Source organism: Salmo trutta, chromosome 37, assembly GCF_901001165.1.
Source record: "Salmo trutta chromosome 37, fSalTru1.1, whole genome shotgun sequence".
NCBI lineage: Eukaryota > Metazoa > Chordata > Actinopteri > Salmoniformes > Salmonidae > Salmo > Salmo trutta.
In genome coordinates, this window is record NC_042993.1 from 142,501 (window position 1) to 161,222 (window position 18,722).

Consider the following 18,722-nt stretch of genomic DNA (forward strand, 5'->3'; position numbering starts at 1 on the left):
TCCCAAGTGGACATTCTCTCTTTCTCCCCTGACCCATCTGTCTATCTCCTCCTTTGAATTCCATGCTGTCACAGTCACTTGCCCATTCAAGCTTAACATCCTTATCATTTATCGCCCTCCAGGTTCCCTTGGAGAGTTCATCAATGAGCTTGACGCCTTGATAAGTTCCTTTCCTGAGGATGGCTCACCCCTCACAATTCTGGGTGACTTTAACCTCCCTACGTCTACCTTTGACTAATTTCTCTCTGCCTCCTTCTTTCCACTCCTCTCCTCTTTTGGCCTCACCCTCTCACCGTACCCCCCTACTCACAAGGCAGGCAAATACGCTTGACCTCATCTTCACTAGATGCTGTTCTTCTACTAATCTCACTGCAACTCCCCTCCAAGTCTCCGACCACTACCTTGTATCCTTTTCCCTCTCGCTCTCCTCCAACACTACTCACTCTGCGCCTACTCAGATGGTATTGCGCCGTCGCAACCTTCGCTCTCTCTCTCCTGCTACTCTCTCCTCTTCCATCCTACCATCTCTTCCCTCTGCTCAATCCTTCTCCAACCAATCTCCTGATTCTGCCTCCTCAACCCTGCTCTCCTCCCTTTCTGCATCCTTTGACTCTCTATGTCCCCTATCCTCCCGGTCGGCTCGGTCCTCCCCTCCTGCTCTGTGGCTTGACGACTCATTGCGAGCTCACAGAACAGGGCTCCGGGCAGCCGAGCGGAAATGGAGGAAAACTAGCCTCCCTGTGGACCTGGCATCTTTTCACTCCCTTCTCTCCACATTTTCTTCCTCTGTTTCTGCTGCTAAAGCCACTTTCTACCACTCTAAATTCCAAGCATCTGCCTCTAACCCTAGGAAGCTCTTTGCCACCTTCTCCTCCCTCCTGAATCCTCCTCCCCCCCTCCTCCCTCTCTGCAGATGACTTTGTCAACCATTTTGAAAAGAAGGTTGACGACATCCGATCCTCGTTTGTTAAGTCAAACGACACCGCTGGTCCTTCTCACATTGCCCTACCCTATGCTTTGACCTCTTTCTCCCCTCTCTCTCCAGATGAAATCTTGCGACTTGTGACGGCCGGCCGCCCAACAACCTGCCCGCTTGACCCTATCCCCTCCTCTCTTCTCCAGACCATTTCCGGAGACCTTCTCCCTTACCTCACCTCGCTCATCAACTCATCCTTGACCGCTGGCTGCGTTCCTTCCCTCTTCAAGAGAGCAAGAGTTTCACCCCTTCTCAAAAAACCAACACTCAATCCCTCCGATGTCAACAACTACAGACCGGTATCCCTTCTTTCTTTCCTCTCCAAAACTCTTGAGCGTGCCGTCCTTGGCCAGCTCTCTTGCTATCTCTCTCAGAATGACCTTCTTGATCCAAATCAGTCAGGTTTCAAGACTGGTCATTCAACTGAGACTGCTCTTCTCTGTGTCACTGAAGCTCTCCGCACTGCTAAAGCTAACGCTCTCTCCTCTGCTCTCATCCTTCTAGACCTATCTGCTGCCTTTGATACTGTGAACCATCAGATCCTCCTCTCCACCCTCTCCGAGTTGTGCATCTCCGGCGCGGCTCACTCTTGGATTGCGTCCTACCTGACAGGTCGCTCCTAGCAGGTGGCGTGGCGAGAATCCGTCTCCGCACCACGTGCCTTCACCACTGGTGTCCCCCGGGGCTCAGTTCTAGGCCCTCTCCTATTCTCGCTATACACCAAGTCACTTGGCTCTCTCATATCCTCACATGGTCTCTCCTATCATTGCTACGCAGACGACACACAACTAATCTTCTCCTTTCCCCCTTCTGATAACCAGGTGGCAAATCACATCTCTGCATGGCTGGCAGACATATCAGTGTGGATGACGGATCACCATCTCAAGCTGAACCTCGGCAAGACGGAGCTGCTCTTCCTCCCGGGGAAGGACTGCCCGTTCCATGATCTCGCCATCACGGTTGACAACTCCATTGTGTCCTCCTCCCAGAGTGCTAAGAGCCTTGGCGTGACCCTGGACAACACACTGTCGTTCTCCGCTAACATCAAGGCGGTGACCCGATCCTGTAGGTTCATGCTCTACAACATTTGCAGAGTACGACCCTGCCTCACACAGGAAGCGGCGCAGGTCCTAATCCAGGCACTTGTCATCTCCCGTCTGGATTACTGCAACTCGCTGTTGGCGGGGCTCCCTGCCTGCACCATTAAACCCCTACAACTCATCCAGAACGCCGCAGCCTGTATGGTGTCCAACCTTCCCAAGTTCTCTCACGTCACCCCGCTCCTCCTCACACTCCACTGGCTTCCAGTTGAGGCTCGCATCTGCTACAAGACCATGGTGCTTGCCTACGGAGCTGTGAGGGGAACGGCACCGCCGTACCTTCAGGCTCTGATCAGTCCCTACACCCAAAGAAGGGCACTGCGTTCATCAACCTCTGGCCTGCTGGCCCCCCTACCTCTGCGGAAGCACAGTTCCTGCTCAGCCCAGTCAACTGTTCGCTGCTCTGGCACCCCAATGGTGGAACAAGCTCCCTCACGACGCCAGGACAGCGGAGTCAATCACCACCTTCCGGAGAGACCTGAAACCCCACCTCTTTAAGGAATACCTGGGATAGGATTAAGTAATCCTTCTAACCCCCCCCAAAAAAAGATATAGATGTACTATTGTAAAGTGGTTGTTCCACTGGATATCATAAGGTGAATGCACCAATTTGTAAGTCGCTCTGGATAAGAGCGTCTGCTAAATTACGTAAATGTAAATGTTAACCCTGATCAGCTCAGAGTGTGTGTGTGTGTGGTGTGTGTGTGTGTGTGTGTGTGTGTGTGTGTGTGTGTGTGTGTGTGTGTGTGTGTGTGTGTGTGTGTGTGTGTGTGAGGAGAGGGTGTGTGTCTCACATTGTCGATGATGTTGTAGACTTTGTGTGCCGCTCCCCGGGCACTGGCAAAGGCCTGGACATTAGGAGAAGTCTGTCCCATGGCAAACGCCCCGATCAACACTGTGAAGAACACCTACAGGACACAAATAAACATCAGTGTGTGTATGTGTGTTTGTGTGTGTGTGTGTGTGTGTGTGTGTGTGTGTGTGTGTGTGTGTGTGTGTGTGTGTGTGTGTGTGTGTGTGTGTGTGTGTGTGTGTGTGTGTGTGTGTGTGTGTGTGTGGTAAAATATAGTAAAAAAAACTCAGGACATTCTGTTAGTCCCTACAAGTTCAAATGTTATTTCTAGTGGGGTTTAGGGTTAAGGTTAGTGTCACAACGTCTACAGAAGGTGGCACCTCTCCCCGTTCGGGCGGAGCTCGGCGGTCATCGTCGCCGGCCTACTAGCTGCCACCGATCTCCTTTTCATTTTCATTTGGTGATGTCTGTTTTATGCTAGCACCTGTTTTGTGTTAGTTCATTAGTGGGGGTATTTAGTCTGTCTGTTTTGGTTTGGGATTGTGCAGAATTATTTGTGTCATTTTATTGTAGGTTGAGGATTTGAGTTTTCCTCTGCCGTTCGGTGTTTAGGCATACGGGTTTTGCTGGGCTGCGTCCCGACTCGGTTTAGGGTTCTTGCCTGTAGCTGGATTTTGTACCCTGCCTTATATTTACGTCACTTTAAGACTGTGTTCATTAAACGTGTTTTTTCCACGTACCTGAGTCTCCTGCGCCTGACTTCACCCCTCCTGCATGTTAGAGTTGCATGACTGTTAGAATTAGTGTTAAGGTTAGAATTAGGTTTAGGGTTAGGAGCTAGGATTAATTCTAGGGTTAGGAGCTAGGGTTAGTTATAGGGTTAGAAGCAAGGATTAGGGTTAGGGTTAGAGTTAATATTAGGTTTTGGGGTTAAGGTTAGGGCTAGGGTTAGGGTTAGAGTTAATGTTAGGTTTTGGGGTTAAGGTTAGGGCTAGGGTTGGGGTTAGGGAAAATAAGATTTGGAATGAGACTGAATTGTGTATCCCCACTAGGTTAGTTATACAAGACTGTGTGTGTTTGTGTGTGTGTGTGTGTGTGTGTGTGTGTGTGTGTGTGTGTGTGTGTGTGTGTGTGTGTGTGTGTGTGTGTGTGTGTGTGTGTGTGTGTGTGTGTGTGTATGTATGTGTGTGTACTCACGGTGAGGACAGTTCCAATGGTGTATTCTCCAGATAGGATGAGTGTGCTGCCGTACCAGAAGGACAGAGCGTAGGACAAGTAGATCATCAGGAAGGTGAAGCCCATGGCGATGTTAGCAGAGATGGCTTTACGGATCCCCATGTTCTTAGCATCCTCCAGGTTTTTCTGGTACCTGTGGTACAAAACAACACACACACACACACACAGAGAAACGCACACGCACAGGAATTGAAAGAGAGCAAGAAACACAGAGAGACAGAGGGAATGAGAGGGAAATACAGAGTGAGACAGAGGGAATGAGAGAGAGAGAGAGAGAGAGATGGTATACATATACAAACACACCACACTAATCCAATTATCCTCCTCACTGATGGTTTTACACAGAGTGGTGTGGACTGGTCTATCCACTTATAGAACAATAACAACTACTGACTCTGCTCAGGCTAATGGTCTTCACAGCAGCAACAAGTCCTTTAGGAACATTATCCTGGTGACCCGTCTGTTGCCTTAGTTACCGCTCCTTTAACGTTAGCAAAAAGAGTCCATTCTACCCCCCCCCCCCCCCCACACACACACACACACCTCTCTCTCTCACACACACCTGGTTATCTCCTTCTGTTGTCCACCGAAGGCGAAGACTGTTCTGACAGAAGAGATCACCTCCTCAGCCACGGCTCCAGCTTTAGCATAAGCACTCTGCTCCAGGGATGTGAAGGACGTCAGTACCTAGAGACACACAACGGAGAAAGACAGTCAAGAGAGGTGTGTGTGTGTGTGTGTGTGTGTGTGTGTGTGTGTGTGTGTGTGTGAAGCCCACCTTGCTGAATATAAAAGCTGAGAAGCCCAGCACAGGGCTGACAGCCAGGATGACCAGGGTGAGCTTCCATCCTTTGCTGAAGCCGATGATGAAGGAAGCGATGAAGGTGGTGAAGGACTGGATCAACATGCCCACCTTGTCACCTATCCCCTCATTGATCTTATAGATGTCACTGTGGAGGGGAGGAAATACTGAATAAAACACACTCACATACACACACACACACTCATACACACACACATACACACACATACATACACTCACACACACATACAGATACACTCACACACACATACACTCACATACACATACACTCACATACACTCACATACACACACACACATACACATGCACTCACATACACTCACATACAGACACACATACACTCACATACACACACATACACTCACATACACTCACATATACTCACACACACATACACTCACGTACACACACATGCACACACACATATACACTCACATACACACACACTCACATACACTCACATACATTCACATACACACACAAATACACGCAAACACACGTACATACACACGAACACATACATACACACACACGCATGTGCACACTCCCCATATTTGATTGAACAGGGCTGTTTAAATCCTGAATCTACATCCAGATGGTATCAATGTAAAAACACCTTCCCCTATAGACACCAATCCATTCCTATAGGAGCTCCTCACTCTGTTAGGCGTGTGTTCAGTTCTCCCGTCTCGTTGACGTCAAACCAGCCGATCTCCTGCTGCATGATGCAGTGGAAGAAGAGCTTCCTGAGGCGTTTGACCTGCCTGCCTGCCGCCAGGGTCCAGAAGGCCACCTGCATGTAGGCTGCTACCAACACCACCGCACCCATTATAGAGTAGTAGATAGCATGGCTGGAATACAGACATACAGCTGGTCAACACACACACATCCAGACAGACAAAACCTTAATGATGGTTTGTAGATAATTGGGGCACAGAGGTACATTTTAGAGAATAATGACTTTGTAAACATGACAGTGAGTGACACAGGGCATTAAGTGACTGTATGTGTGTTTACATTACACAGGTGAATCTATACGTATAAATCTATACAAAATACCATCCATTATGGAGTAAATAGCAAGGGTACTGAGGCACAAAGGCAGAGAGGTAAAGGTGATCTCTTGAATATGCCATTTGACATTACAATTTATTTTATCGGGAAGTAGCTCCTTATCTGGGACCGGATCTTTAAATTCTGAGGCTCTGTATCCGTTCACATATCTGACATATGTCAAATCGGTGTGTTTCAACGTTCTGTGGTTCAAAATAAAAGAAGGTCCTACACAATCCTACCCTATGACCTCATTAATGTCACGCCTGCTCCCGCTCTCCCTGTCTGGCGCTCATTATGCGCAGCAGCGCTCATTGGACTCACCTGGACTCCTTTCCTTTGTTGATTGCCCTGTCTATAACTGTCTGCTTCCCCGTGTGTTCCCTGTGTCTGCATTAATGTCGTTGTGTGTTCCTGTCCAGACGCTGTCCTGTCCTGTTCCATGTTCGTGGTTAATTAAATGTTCACTCCCTGTACCTGCTTCTCGTCCCAGGCGTCGATCCTTACAATTAATATAATTAAAAGTAAACACACAGTGATTTTGTCACGCCCTGACCATAGATTGCCGTTTATTTTATATTTTTTGGGTTAGGTCAGGGTGTGATGTGGGGTGGGCATTCTATGCCTTCCTATGTTTTCTATTTCTTTGTGTTGAGCCGAGTATGGTTCCTAATCAGAGGCAGCTGTTTATCGTTGTCTCTGATTAGGAATCATACTTAGGCAGCCCTTTTTTCACCCTTTAGTTGTGGGATCTTGTTTTTGTATTGCTCAGAGAAGCCTGCAGAACGTGACGTTCATTTTTTCTTTGTTTATTGTTTTGATTGAGTGTTCTGAGTTAAATAAATGATAAATATGAACACTTACCACGCTGCACCTTGGTCAACTTCTTACGAAGAACGTCACAGATTTTCAAAACCTGCAACGAGTTTCAAGCCCGGGGGGAGTGCAATTGTCCTGCTACCCGCGTCACCGCTTCATCTCATTGTGTTTACTTTTAAAGACACATTTTTTTAAGATCTTTTATCTTATCTTTTTAACAACAGGACATAGAAACACTGTTTTCACATACAGTGCCTTCGGAAAGTATTTAGGCCCTTGACTTTTTCCACATTTTGTTACTTTACAGCCTTATTCTAAAATGGGTTAAAAAAGACAATTCCTCAGAAATCTACACACAATACCCCCTAATGACTAAGCTAAAACCGTTTTTTTGAAATTATTGCAAATTTATTTAAAAAAAATAAAAAAACAGAAATACCTAATTTACATAAGTATTCAGATCCTTTGCTATGAGACTTGAAATTGAGCTCAGGTGCATCCTGTTTCCATTGATCATCCTTGAGATGTTTTTACAACTTGATTGGAGTCCAGTTGTGGTAAATTAAATTGATTGGACATGATTTGGAAAGGCACACACCAGTCTATATAAGGTCCCACAGTTGACAGTGCATGTCAGAGGAAAAACCAAGCCATGAGGTCGAAGGAATTGTCCATAGAGCTCCGAGACAGGATTTTGTTGAGGCACAGATCTGGGGAAGGGTACCAAAACATTTTTTCAGCATTGAAGTTCCTCAAGAAGATGGTGGCCTCGATCATTCTTAAATGGAAGAAGTTTGGAACCACCAAGACTCTTCCTAGAGCGGGACACCTGGCCAAACTGAGCAATCGGGGGAGAAGAGCCTTGGTAAGGGAGGTGGTCACTCTGACAGAGCTCTAGAGTTCTTCTGTGGAGATTGGAGAACCTTCCAGAAGGACAACCATCTCTGCAGCACTCCACCAATCAGGCCTTTATGGTAGAGTGGCCAGACGGAAGCCACTCCTCAGTAAAAGGCACATGACAGCCCACTTGCAGTTTGCCAAAAGGCACCTAAAGACTCTCAGACCATAAGAAACAAGATTCTCTGGTCTGCATCACTGCCTGGTATGGCAACTGCTTGACCTCCGACCGCAAGGCCCTGTAGAGGGTATTGAGTACGGCCCAGTACATCACCGGGGCCAAGCTTCCTGCCATCCAGGACCTCTTTTTAAGACATGTATTTACATTCACATTTTAGTCATTTGGCAGACGCTCTTATCCAGAGCAACTTACAGTAGTGAATGCATACATTTCATTTCATGCATTTTTTTTGTACTGGCCCCCCATGGGAATCAAACCCACAACCCTGGCATTGCACACACCATGCTCTACCAACTGAGCCACAGGGAAGGCCAGTTGAGAACAAGTTCTCATTTACAACTGCGACCTGGCCAAGATAAAACAAAGCAGTGCAACAAAAACAACAACACAGAGTTACACACAAACAAACGTACAGTCAATAATACAATAGAAAAATCTATGTACAGTGTGTGCAAATGTAGAAGAGTAGGGAGGAAAGGCAATAACTAGGCTATAGAGGCGAAATAATTACAATTTAGCATTAACACTGGAGTGATAGATGTGCAGATGATGATGTGCAAGTAGAGATACTGGGGTGCAAAAGAGCAAGAAGATAAATAACAATATGGGGATGATAGTGGGTGTGGTAGTTGGGTGTGCTATTTACAGATTGGCTGTATTCAGGTACAGTGATCGGTAAGCTGCTCTGACAGCTGATGCTTAAAGTTAGAGAGGGAGATATAAGTGTCCAGCTTCACTGATTTTTGAAATTCGTTCCAGTCATTAGCAGCAGAGAACTGGAAGGAAAGGCGGCCAAAGGAAGTGTTGGCTTTGGGGATGACCAGTGAAATATACCTGCTGGAGCGCGTGCTATGGGTGGGTGCTGCTATGGTGACCAGTGAGCTGAGATAAGGCAGGGCTTTACCTAGCAAAGACTTATAGATGACCTGGAGCCATTGGGTTTGGCGACGAATATGTAGCGAGGGCCAGCCAACGAGAGCATACAGGTCGCAGTGGTGGGTAGTATTTGTGGCTTTGGTGATGGATGGCACTGTGATAGACTACATCCAGTTTGCTGAGTAGAGTGTTGGAGGCTATTTTGTAAATGACATCGCCGAAGTCAAGTATCGGTAGGATAGTCAGTTTTACGAGGGTATGTTTGGCAGCATGAGTGAAGGAGGCTTTGTTTGCGAAATATGAAGCCGATTCTAGATTTAATTTTGGATTGGAGATGCTTAATATGAGTCTGGAAGGAGAGTTTACAGTCTAACCAGACACCTAGGTATTTGTAGTTGTCCACATATTCTAAGTCAGAACCGTCCACAGCAGTGATGCTAGTCGGGCGGGTGGGTGTGGGCAGCAATCGGTTGAAGAGCATGCATTTAGTTTTACTAGCATTTAAAAGCAGTTGGAGGCCTCAGAAGGAGTGTTGTATGGCATTTAAGCTCATTTGGAGGTTTGTTAACACAGTGTCCAAAGAAGGGCCAGATGTATACAGAATGGTGTCGTCTGCATAGAGGTGAATCAGAGAATCACCAGCAGCAAGAGCGACATCATTGATATATACAGAGAAAAGAGTCGGCCCGAGAATTGAACCCTATGGCACCACCATAGAGACTGCCAGAGGTCTGGACAACAGGCCCTCCGATTTGACACACTGTACTCTATCTGAGAAGTAGTTGGTGAACCAGGTGAGGCAGTCATTTGGGAAACCAAGGCTATTGAGTCTGCCGATAAGAATGCGATGATTGACAGAGTCGAAAGTCTTGGCCAGGTCAATGAAGACGGCTATCTTTTATCAATGGCGGTTATGATATTGTTTAGGACCTTGAGCGTGGCTGAGGTGCACCCATGACCAGCTCGGAAACCAGATTGCATAGTGGTGTCACGCCCTGACCATAGAGAGCCTTTTTATTTCTCTATTTGGGTAGGTCAGGGTGTGATTTGGGTGGGAATTCTAGATTATGTATATCTACTGGAGACCAGCGCTCCTGGTCTCCAGTACGCCTCCTCGGTCCAGGATATCCTGTGCCGGCTCTATGCACTGTGTCGCCAGTGCGCCTTCACAGCCCAGTGTGTCTTGTGCCAGCGCCCCGCACTTGCTGGGCTAAAGTGAGCATCCAGCCAGGACGGGTTGTGCCAGCCCTACGCTCCAGACCTCCAGTGCGCCTCCACGGCACAGTATATCCTGTGCCTGCTCCACGCACCCGCCTCCAGTGCGTCTCTCCAGCCTGGTAAGCCCTGTGCCTGCTCCACGCAACAGGTTTCCAGTGCATCTCCCCAGTCCGGTGAGACCTGTTCCGGCTCCACGTACGAAGCCTCCGGTGATGATCCATGGTCCGAAGCCTCCTGTGATGATCCATGGCACGAAGCCTCCAGTGATGATCCATGGCCCAGAGCCTGTAATGATGATCCATGGCAAGAAGCCTCCAGTGATAATCCATGGCCCGGCGCCTCCAGTGATAATCCATGGCACGAAGCCTCCAGTGATGATCCATGGCCCGGAGCCTGTAGTGATGATCCATGGCACGAAGCCTCAAGTGATAATCCATGGCCCGGAGCCTCCAGTGATAATCCATGGCACGAAGCCTCCAGTGATAATCCATGGCACGGAGCCTGCCGTAAGGGTCCCCGGTCCGGAGCCTGCAACGTGGGTCCCCAGTCCGGAGCCTCCAGCAACGGTCCCCAGTCCGGAGCCTCCAGCGACGGTCCGCAGTCCAGAGTCTCCAGCGGCGGTCCGCAGTCCAGAGTCTCCAGCGGCGGTCCGCAGTCCAGAGTCTCCAGCGGCGGTCTGCAGTCCAGAGTCTCCAACGACGGTCTGCAGTCCAGAGTCTCCAGCGGCGGTCTGCAGTCCAGAGTCTCCAGCGGCGGTCTGCAGTCCAGAGCCTCCAGCGGCGATCGGCAGTCCAGAGCCTCCAGCGGCAGTCGGCAGTTCAGAGCCTCCAGCGACGGTCGGCAGTTCAGAGCCTCCAGCGACGGTCGGCAGTTCAGAGCCTCCAGCGGGGGTTCCCAGTTCAGAGCCTCCGGCGGCGATCTACGGTTCGGAGTCCCCGGCGACGATCCACAGTCAGGAGCTTCCGGCGACGATCCACGGTCCGGGTCCTCCGGCAACGATCCACGGTCCGGAGCTCTCAGCGACGAACCCCGAAATAGAGTCGCCACCGAGGATGTCAGATCTGCGAGCAGAGCGGGGTCTACGTCCCGCACCGGAGCCGCCACCGAGGCTAGATGCCCACCCGGACCCTCCCCTATTGAGTCAGTTTTTGCGGCCGGAGTCCGCACCTTTTGGTGGGAAGCAGGGGTTGGGGGTACTGTCACGCCCTGACCATAGAGAGTCTTTTTATTTCTCTATTTGGGTAGGTCAGGGTGTGATTTGGGTGGGCATTCTAGATTATGTATATCTATGTTTTGTATTTCTATGTTGGCCTGATATGGTTTCCAATCAGAGGCAGCTGTCTTTCATTGTCTCTGATTGGGGTTCATATTTAGGCAGCCTTTTCCCACTAGGTTTTTGTGGGATCTTGTTTTTTGTATAGCTGCTTTGAAGCCTGCAGAACTTCACATTCGTTTTTGTATTTTCTTTGTTTTGTCGGTGTTCATCTAATAAAGGTAAAGATGTACGCTTACCACGCTGCACCTTCGTCTCATTCTTACGACGAACGTAACAAGTGGAGAAGGTACGGTGGGATTCAAAATGGTTGGTGATCTGTTTGTTAACTTGGCTTTCGAAGACCTTAGAAAGGCAGGGCAGGATGGATATAGGTCTATAACAGTTTGGGTCTAGAGTGTCTCCCCCTTTGAAGAGGGGGATGACCATGGCAGCTTTCCAATCTTTGGGGATCTCAGACAATACAAAAGAGAGGTTGAACAGGCTAGCAATAGGGGTTGCAACAATTTCTGTGGATAATTTTAGAAAGAGAGGGTCCAGATTGTCTAGCCCAGCTAATTTGTAGGGATCCAGATTTTGCAGCTCTTTCAGAACATCAGCTGTCTGGATTTGGGTGAAGGAGAAGCAAGGGGGGTGCTTGGGAAAGTTGCTGCAGGGGGTGCAGAGCTGTTGGCCAGGGTAGGGGTAGCCAGGTGGAAAGCATGGCCAGCCTTTGAAAAATGCTTATTGAAATTATCGATTATCGTAGATTTATCGGTGGTGACAGTGTTTCCTAGCCTCAGTGCAGTGGGCAACTGGGAGGAGGTGCTCTTATTCTCCATGGACTTTACAGTGTCCCAAAACTTTTTGGAATTAGTGCTACAGGATGCAAATTTCTGTTTGAAAAAGCTAGCCTTAGCTTTCGTAAGTCCCAGTCTACACCAGGCGGTGTCAGAGGAAGGCCCTAAAAATTGTCAAAGACTCCAGCCACCCTAGTCATAGATTGTTCTCTCTGCTACTGCACCGCAAGCGGTACTGGAACGTCAAGTCTAGCTCCAAGAGGCTTCTACCACCAAGCCATAAGACCACTGAACAGCTAACCAGATGGCTACCCAGACTATTTGCATTACCCCCTCCCCTCACTCTACGCTGCTCCTACTCTCTGTCATTATCTATGCATAGTCACTTTAATAACTCTACCTACATGTACATATTCAGCGTATGTGACAAATTCAATTTGATTTGATTTGATGTAACCAAGATTGAACTCTTTGGCCTGAATGCCAAGCGTCACGTCTGGAGGAAACCTGGCACCATCTCTACAGTGAAGCATGGTGGTGGCAGCATCATGCTGTGGGGATGTTTTTCAGCAGCAGGGACTGGGAGACTAGTCTGGATTGAGGCAAAGATGACGGAGCAAATTACAGAGAGATCCTTAATGAAAACCTGCTCTAGAGTGCTCAGGACCTCAGACTGGGGCGAAGATTCCCCTTCCAATAGGACAACAACCCTAAGCACACAGCCAAGCCCGGACTTGAACCCGATCAAACGTCTCTGGAGAGACCTGAAAATAGCTGTGCAGCAACGCTCCCCATCCAATCTGACAGAGCTTTAGAGGATCTGCAGAGAAGAATGGGAGAAACTCCCCAAGCTTGTAATGTCATACCCAAGAAGACTTGAAGCTGTAATCATTTTCAAAGGTGCTTCAACAAAGTACTGAGTAAATGGTGTGAGTACCTATGTGAATGTGATATTTCAGTTTAAAAAAATTATAAATTAGAAAACATTTCTAAAAAACAGTTTTTTCTTTGTCATTATGGGGTATTGTGTGTAGACTGACGAGGGGAAAAAAACAATTTAATACACTTTAAAATAAGCCTGTAACTTAACAAAATGTGGAAAAAGTCAAGGGGTCTGAATACTTTCCGCATGTAGACACTGGTATGGTGCTGGAGATAATGAATAGGAGGTTGAAAAGTGGTGGAATTGCCCTTTAACTATGCAGTTCACCCTGTCTAGGTTATGAAAATAGATTAAGTCCAAGTTCCCGTGTGATACTGTGAGAATTTGCGGACTCACGGATATGGAGCCTCTGAAATAAATCCGGTCAAAGATCAGGAACTACTCCCTTCTTGGTAAACTGAAATATCATTGAGTCTTAGCCTCACCCCGTCATCTCCTCTCCCAGAGTGGTGTTGGAAACAGGGAACGTGATGTCTAGAGCAGGAAAAGATGTGACAGTTAGACAGTTGAAGGGCAATTCCAACACTTTTCAACCTCATGTTCATTATCTCCAACACCAAACCAGTGTCTATATGTGAAAACAGCCTGTTTCTATGATCAGTGATTAAAAAGACAAGAAGAAAGGTCCTAACAAAATTGTTATCTGTGACAAAAAACAGTGATTTTCAAAACCTGCAATGAGTTTCTAGCCAGAGGGTATTTTCTTGCTTCCCGCATCACCTCACATCTCATATTGTTTGAAAATCACTGTTTTTTTAAAAATGTTTTAGCTTTTTATGATGTCATCAGGTATAACTATTTAACTTTATATTTTTTCGCCAAAAAATTTAGAAATGCGTCGTTTTCACATGTAGGCACTGGTATTGCGTTGGAGATTAAAATTAGGTTGAAAAGTGGTGGCGTTGTCCTTTAAGAGTGCATGAGTGAGTGTGTGTGTGTGTGTGTGTGTGTGTGTGTGTGTGTGTGTGTGTGTGTGTGTGTGTGTGTTTGCGTGCGTGCTTGTGTGTGTGTATGTTTGAGTGCATGCTTGTGTGTATGTGTGTGTGTGTGTGTGTGTGTGTGTGTGTGTGTGTGTGTGTGTGTGTGTGTGTGTGTGTGTGTTTGCGTGCGTGTTTGCATGCATGCTTGTGTGTGTGTATATTTGCGTGCATGCTTGTGTGTGTGTGTGTGTGTGTGGGTGGGTGGGTGTGTGTGTGTGGATGGGTGTGTATGTAGCGACTGACTCACTGGTGAAGTTATTCTGTGTCTGTATGGAGTCTCCTATGAAGCTGTCAGTCATGTCCCCAAAGACGATACACATGAGAGGGAGGACCGTTCCATTAACCATAGCCATGATGGTCCCCAGCACAATCATCAACCTGTCCCAACCATCAGCAAACCTGAACTATAGAGGCATGGGGGAAGAGGAGCGAGAGTGAGGGGCAGGGTGGGGATATGAGGAAAGTGAGAGATTGGGAAGGAGAGAGAGAAAGGGAGTGAGAAGGGGCAGGGGAGAGGGAAGGGGAGAAAGAATTAAAGAGGGGAAGGAAAGTGGAGAGGAAAAGGGACAGAGATGGACAGATGAGCAGAGACAGAAAGAGAACATATGAAGGTAATGAATACGCTGAGTCATTTTGTATGTAGAACTCCAGTATGTTTCTCCAGTGGTAGAGGCTCCTAACCAGAGGAAATTTAACCTTCTGCTATTCTACTGGGCCAGCAGGGGACCAGAAGAAATTCAACCTTCCGCTAAACTACTGGCCCAGTGTAACAGTGTAGGTTCCGTCCCTCTCTTCGCCCCAACCTGGACTCGAACCAGGGACCCTTGCACACATCAACAACTGACACTCACAAAGCATCGTTACCCATCGCGCCACAAAAGCCACGGCCCTTGCAAAGCAAGGGGAAACCCTACTTCAAGTCTCAGAGCGAGTGACGTCACTGATTGAAACGCTATTAGCGCGCACCACCGCTAACTAACTAGCCATTTCACATCGGTTACACCAGCAGGGGTCCAGAGGAAATTCAACCTTCAGCTAATCTACTGGCCCAGCAGGGGACCAGAGGAAATTCAAACTTCAGCTATTCTGCTGGCCCAGCAGGGGACCAGAGGACATTCAACCTTCAGCTATTCTACGGCCCAGCAGGGGACCAGAGGAAATTCAACCTTCAGCTATTCTACTGGCCCAGCAGGGGTCCAGAGGAAATTCAACCTTCAGCTATTCTACTGGCCCAGCAGGGGACCAGAGGAAATTCAACCTTCAGCTATTCTACTGGCCCAGCAGGGGACCAGAGGAAATTCAACCTTCAGCTATTCTACTGGTCCAGCAGGGGACCAGAGGAAATTCAACCTTCAGCTATTCTACTGGCCCAGCAGGGGACCAGAGGAAATTCAACCTTCATCTATTCTACTGGCCCAGCAGGGGACCAGAGGAAATTCAAACTTCAGCTATTCTACTGGCCCAGCAGGGGACCAGAGGAAATTCAAACTTCAGCTAATCTACTGGGCCAGCAGGGGACCAGAGGAAATTTAACCTTCAGCTATACTGCTGGCCCAGCAGGGGACCAGAGGAAATTCAACCTTCAGCTATTCTGCTGGCCCAGCAGGGGACCAGAGGAAATTCAACCTTCAGCTGTTCTACGGCCCAGCAGGGGACCAGAGGAAATTCAACTTTCAGCTATTCTATTAGCCCAGCAGGGGACCAGAGGAAATTCAACCTTCAGCTATTCTACGGCCCAGCAGGGGTCCAGAGGAAATTCAACCTTCAGCTATTCTACTGGCCCAGCAGGGGACCAGAGGAAATTCAATCTTCAGCTATTCTACTGGTCCAGCAGGGGACCAGAGGAAATTCAACCTTCAGCTATTCTACTGGCCCAGCAGGGGACCAGAGGAAATTCAACCTTCAGCTATTCTACTGGTCCAGCAGGGGACCAGAGGAAATTCAATCTTCAGCTATTCTACTGGCCCAGCAGGGGACCAGAGGAAATTCAACCTTCAGCTATTCTACTGGTCCAGCAGGGGACCAGAGGAAATTCAATCTTCAGCTATTCTACTGGCCCAGCAGGGGACCAGAGGAAATTCAACCTTCAGCTATTCTACTGGCCCAGCAGGGGTCCAAAGCAAATTCAAACTTCAGCTATTCTGCTGGCCCAGCAGGGGACCAGAGGAAATTCAACCTTCAGCTATTCTACTGGCCCAGCAGGGGACCAGAGGAAATTCAACCTTCAGCTATTCTACTAGCCCAGCAGGGGACCAGAGGAAATTCAACATTCAGCTATTCTACTGGCCCAGCAGGGGACCAGAGGAAATTCAACCTTCAGCTATTCTACTGGCCCAGCAGGGGACCAGAGGAAATTCAACATTCAGCTATTCTACTGGCCCAGCAGGGGACCAGAGGAAATTCAACATTCAGCTATTCTACTGGCCCAGCAGGGGACCAGAGGAAACAGACCACTCCGCAACCCCCCCTATTTCCACATTCATGTCTGATCTGGGTTCCAACTTTACACGCATGCAAGCACGTTGCACGCACACATTCACTTGCAGGCACACAGTCACATGCACACACCTTCGCACAACCACCCACCCATACACACACACACACACAAATAATACCTCAGAACCCTGATAATAACTAGTTTCCAGTGTGTAAAGCTGGAGAAGTATGTGACAGTTTGTCAGGGCTACTCACCAGAGCTATGGCACCAATCATCGGCATCTTTGGCTCTTTCTCCTTTTCTCCCTTTTTCTCTTCATCTTTATCCTCTCTAGAAGAGACAGAATATCTGCAACATCATTTTATAAATACATTTTATATAATAATCTTTCAACTTTAAAAACGGTAGATAAAGTTATTAAGTTATTGAGTTAGTTAACTCATGAACTAGACCGTAATCCCAATGAAGGAATAATAACACAAATCGATATTATGCTGACTATAGAAACAATTGTTGACAAAATACAAACACCCAAAGACAACATTCTCAGCATAGCACCTAAATATTTACCCAATGCCTCCGTTTTGCTCAATCTTGACTTTGGCCAAGGCTATCTCGTCCTTCTTGCTCATGTCTGGGTCTTATGGCATGTAGGAAACATACAGACAGGTACAACCGTACAGGTGAGATCGCAAAGACGTATAAGGTAAGATATTTAAGCGTCCTCAAGAGTCTGGGGAAAGACAAACTTTGACACCTGCAATAAAGTATTTACGGGGCTAACCCACAGGCTAAACTCATCATGGGCGTGCGTGTGAATTCATTGTTTAAACGATAACGAACTGGTTGCATGATACTGACTCCGGTTCATAATATCTTGACCACAGAACTAGAATGAGATGATATTTCTATGGGCTGGACTGGGTAGTGAATTAACACCCTCAATATGCCCCAGAAGTCTACTTCATATTTATTAAGCCTACTTTTGAAATAGTTTTGTGGTATAGGCTATAGTCTAGACTTGTCTTGTAGGCTATTAGAAAAATAAGTTGACATTACAAAGTGTAACGGTCGAGCACATTAGAAATACATAATGGTTGTTAGATAAACTCACCGCTTCTTTCCCGCCACCCCGCACAGGACCTCTCTCTTCCCTCGTTTCTATTTTTGACAATAGTTGGTCCACTATCGGTGCTTACCCCCCCAGCTCCGGTGCTGTCCTCTCTTTATCTACCTCTGTTTCGTTCTCACAATAGAGAAACGAGGCAGCAGCTCCTCTCTTATATCATAGTTACACCGCGGTGACATCATATACTGCCGCGTGCCGCCCTGCTCAAATCACACCTTCTGATGTCCATCAAACGTCTGTCTGTCCTTGACTTCGACGTCAGGAGCTGCTTTAAGGGAGGCGACAATGACCTATAGGGTTATGGCTGAGTGTGTGTCTGTGTAACTTACATTAGATACCGAACATGGCCATCTCATGTTGTCGCTATTTGAGAGACAACCACCGCTACTCTACAAAAGTGATGTTATTTTTCTCTCGAACAACATCGTGAACCAGCAGTGGGCATCCATATAGCCATATAGCATCCATATGTCCAATCTCTTATAAAGAATGGAGAGCCTACCAGTTCAGCAAAATGAACATCTTATTGACTGTCTCATCTATTGACGTGCCTAGAACACAGAGTGAACAATGACTATAAATGATCTAGGACTAGCCTATAGTAAAACTCCCGAGTGCGCAGTGGTCAAAGGCACTGCATCTCAGTGCAAGGGGCGTCACTACAGTCCCTGGTTCGATTCCAGACTGTATCACATCCGGCCGTGATTGGGAGTCTCATAGGGCAGTGCACAATTGGCCCAGCATTGTCTGGGTTTGGCCAGTGTAGGCAGGCATTGTAAATAAGAATATGTTCTTAAATGACATGCCTAGCTAAATAAAATAAAAATTGAGTTACTATCACACTCCAATGCCCCTTACTTGTAATTGTTCAGCTTTAGGCCAAAACAGTTTCTGTTATTAATTACATTGAGAACACACACTGTAAAAAAAAAAAGAAACCCCACAAATCTATTGTTTCAACTAATTAAGTAACTGGTTCCACATACTATTTTTTTGTTTACTCAACTTTTGGGGCTAAGTGTTACCTGAACAACAACAAAGAATTGTTGGCCCAAACTTAGCTCCAACTTGAGAAAATGTTGCCAAAAATTCAGTCAATTAAAAATGCTGTGTTTGCTCAACTTGTTCATTCAACTATAAATGAACATTGATGATGTTCTTTTCCTCCAGTCTGAGTTAGTGCTTTGTCTTGTTCACTCTGTTCTAATG

General features: G+C 47.3%; 1 protein-coding gene across 2 annotated transcripts in view; it reads right to left on the reverse strand.

The window, feature by feature from the left end:
- Positions 1 to 17,872, reverse strand: part of LOC115176414 (multidrug resistance protein 1-like) — a 36,073-nt gene extending 18,201 nt beyond the window's left edge. The window contains exons 1-10 of one of the 2 annotated variants that reach the window (XM_029736445.1): positions 17,499 to 17,872; positions 16,955 to 17,024; positions 16,639 to 16,732; positions 14,195 to 14,351; positions 13,393 to 13,441; positions 5,588 to 5,779; positions 4,884 to 5,055; positions 4,668 to 4,792; positions 4,067 to 4,238; positions 2,871 to 2,984 (exon numbers count right to left, since the gene is read on the reverse strand). In XM_029736445.1, the coding sequence (XP_029592305.1) occupies positions 2,871 to 2,984; positions 4,067 to 4,238; positions 4,668 to 4,792; positions 4,884 to 5,055; positions 5,588 to 5,779; positions 13,393 to 13,441; positions 14,195 to 14,351; positions 16,639 to 16,732; positions 16,955 to 17,016 (1,137 nt within the window). In that variant the 5' untranslated portion in view covers positions 17,017 to 17,024; positions 17,499 to 17,872. The remainder of the gene's footprint in view (positions 1 to 2,870; positions 2,985 to 4,066; positions 4,239 to 4,667; positions 4,793 to 4,883; positions 5,056 to 5,587; positions 5,780 to 13,392; positions 13,442 to 14,194; positions 14,352 to 16,638; positions 16,733 to 16,954; positions 17,025 to 17,498) is intronic. The other variant, XM_029736446.1, reaches the window with a different exon arrangement.
- Between the last annotated feature and the right edge of the window lie 850 nt (positions 17,873 to 18,722).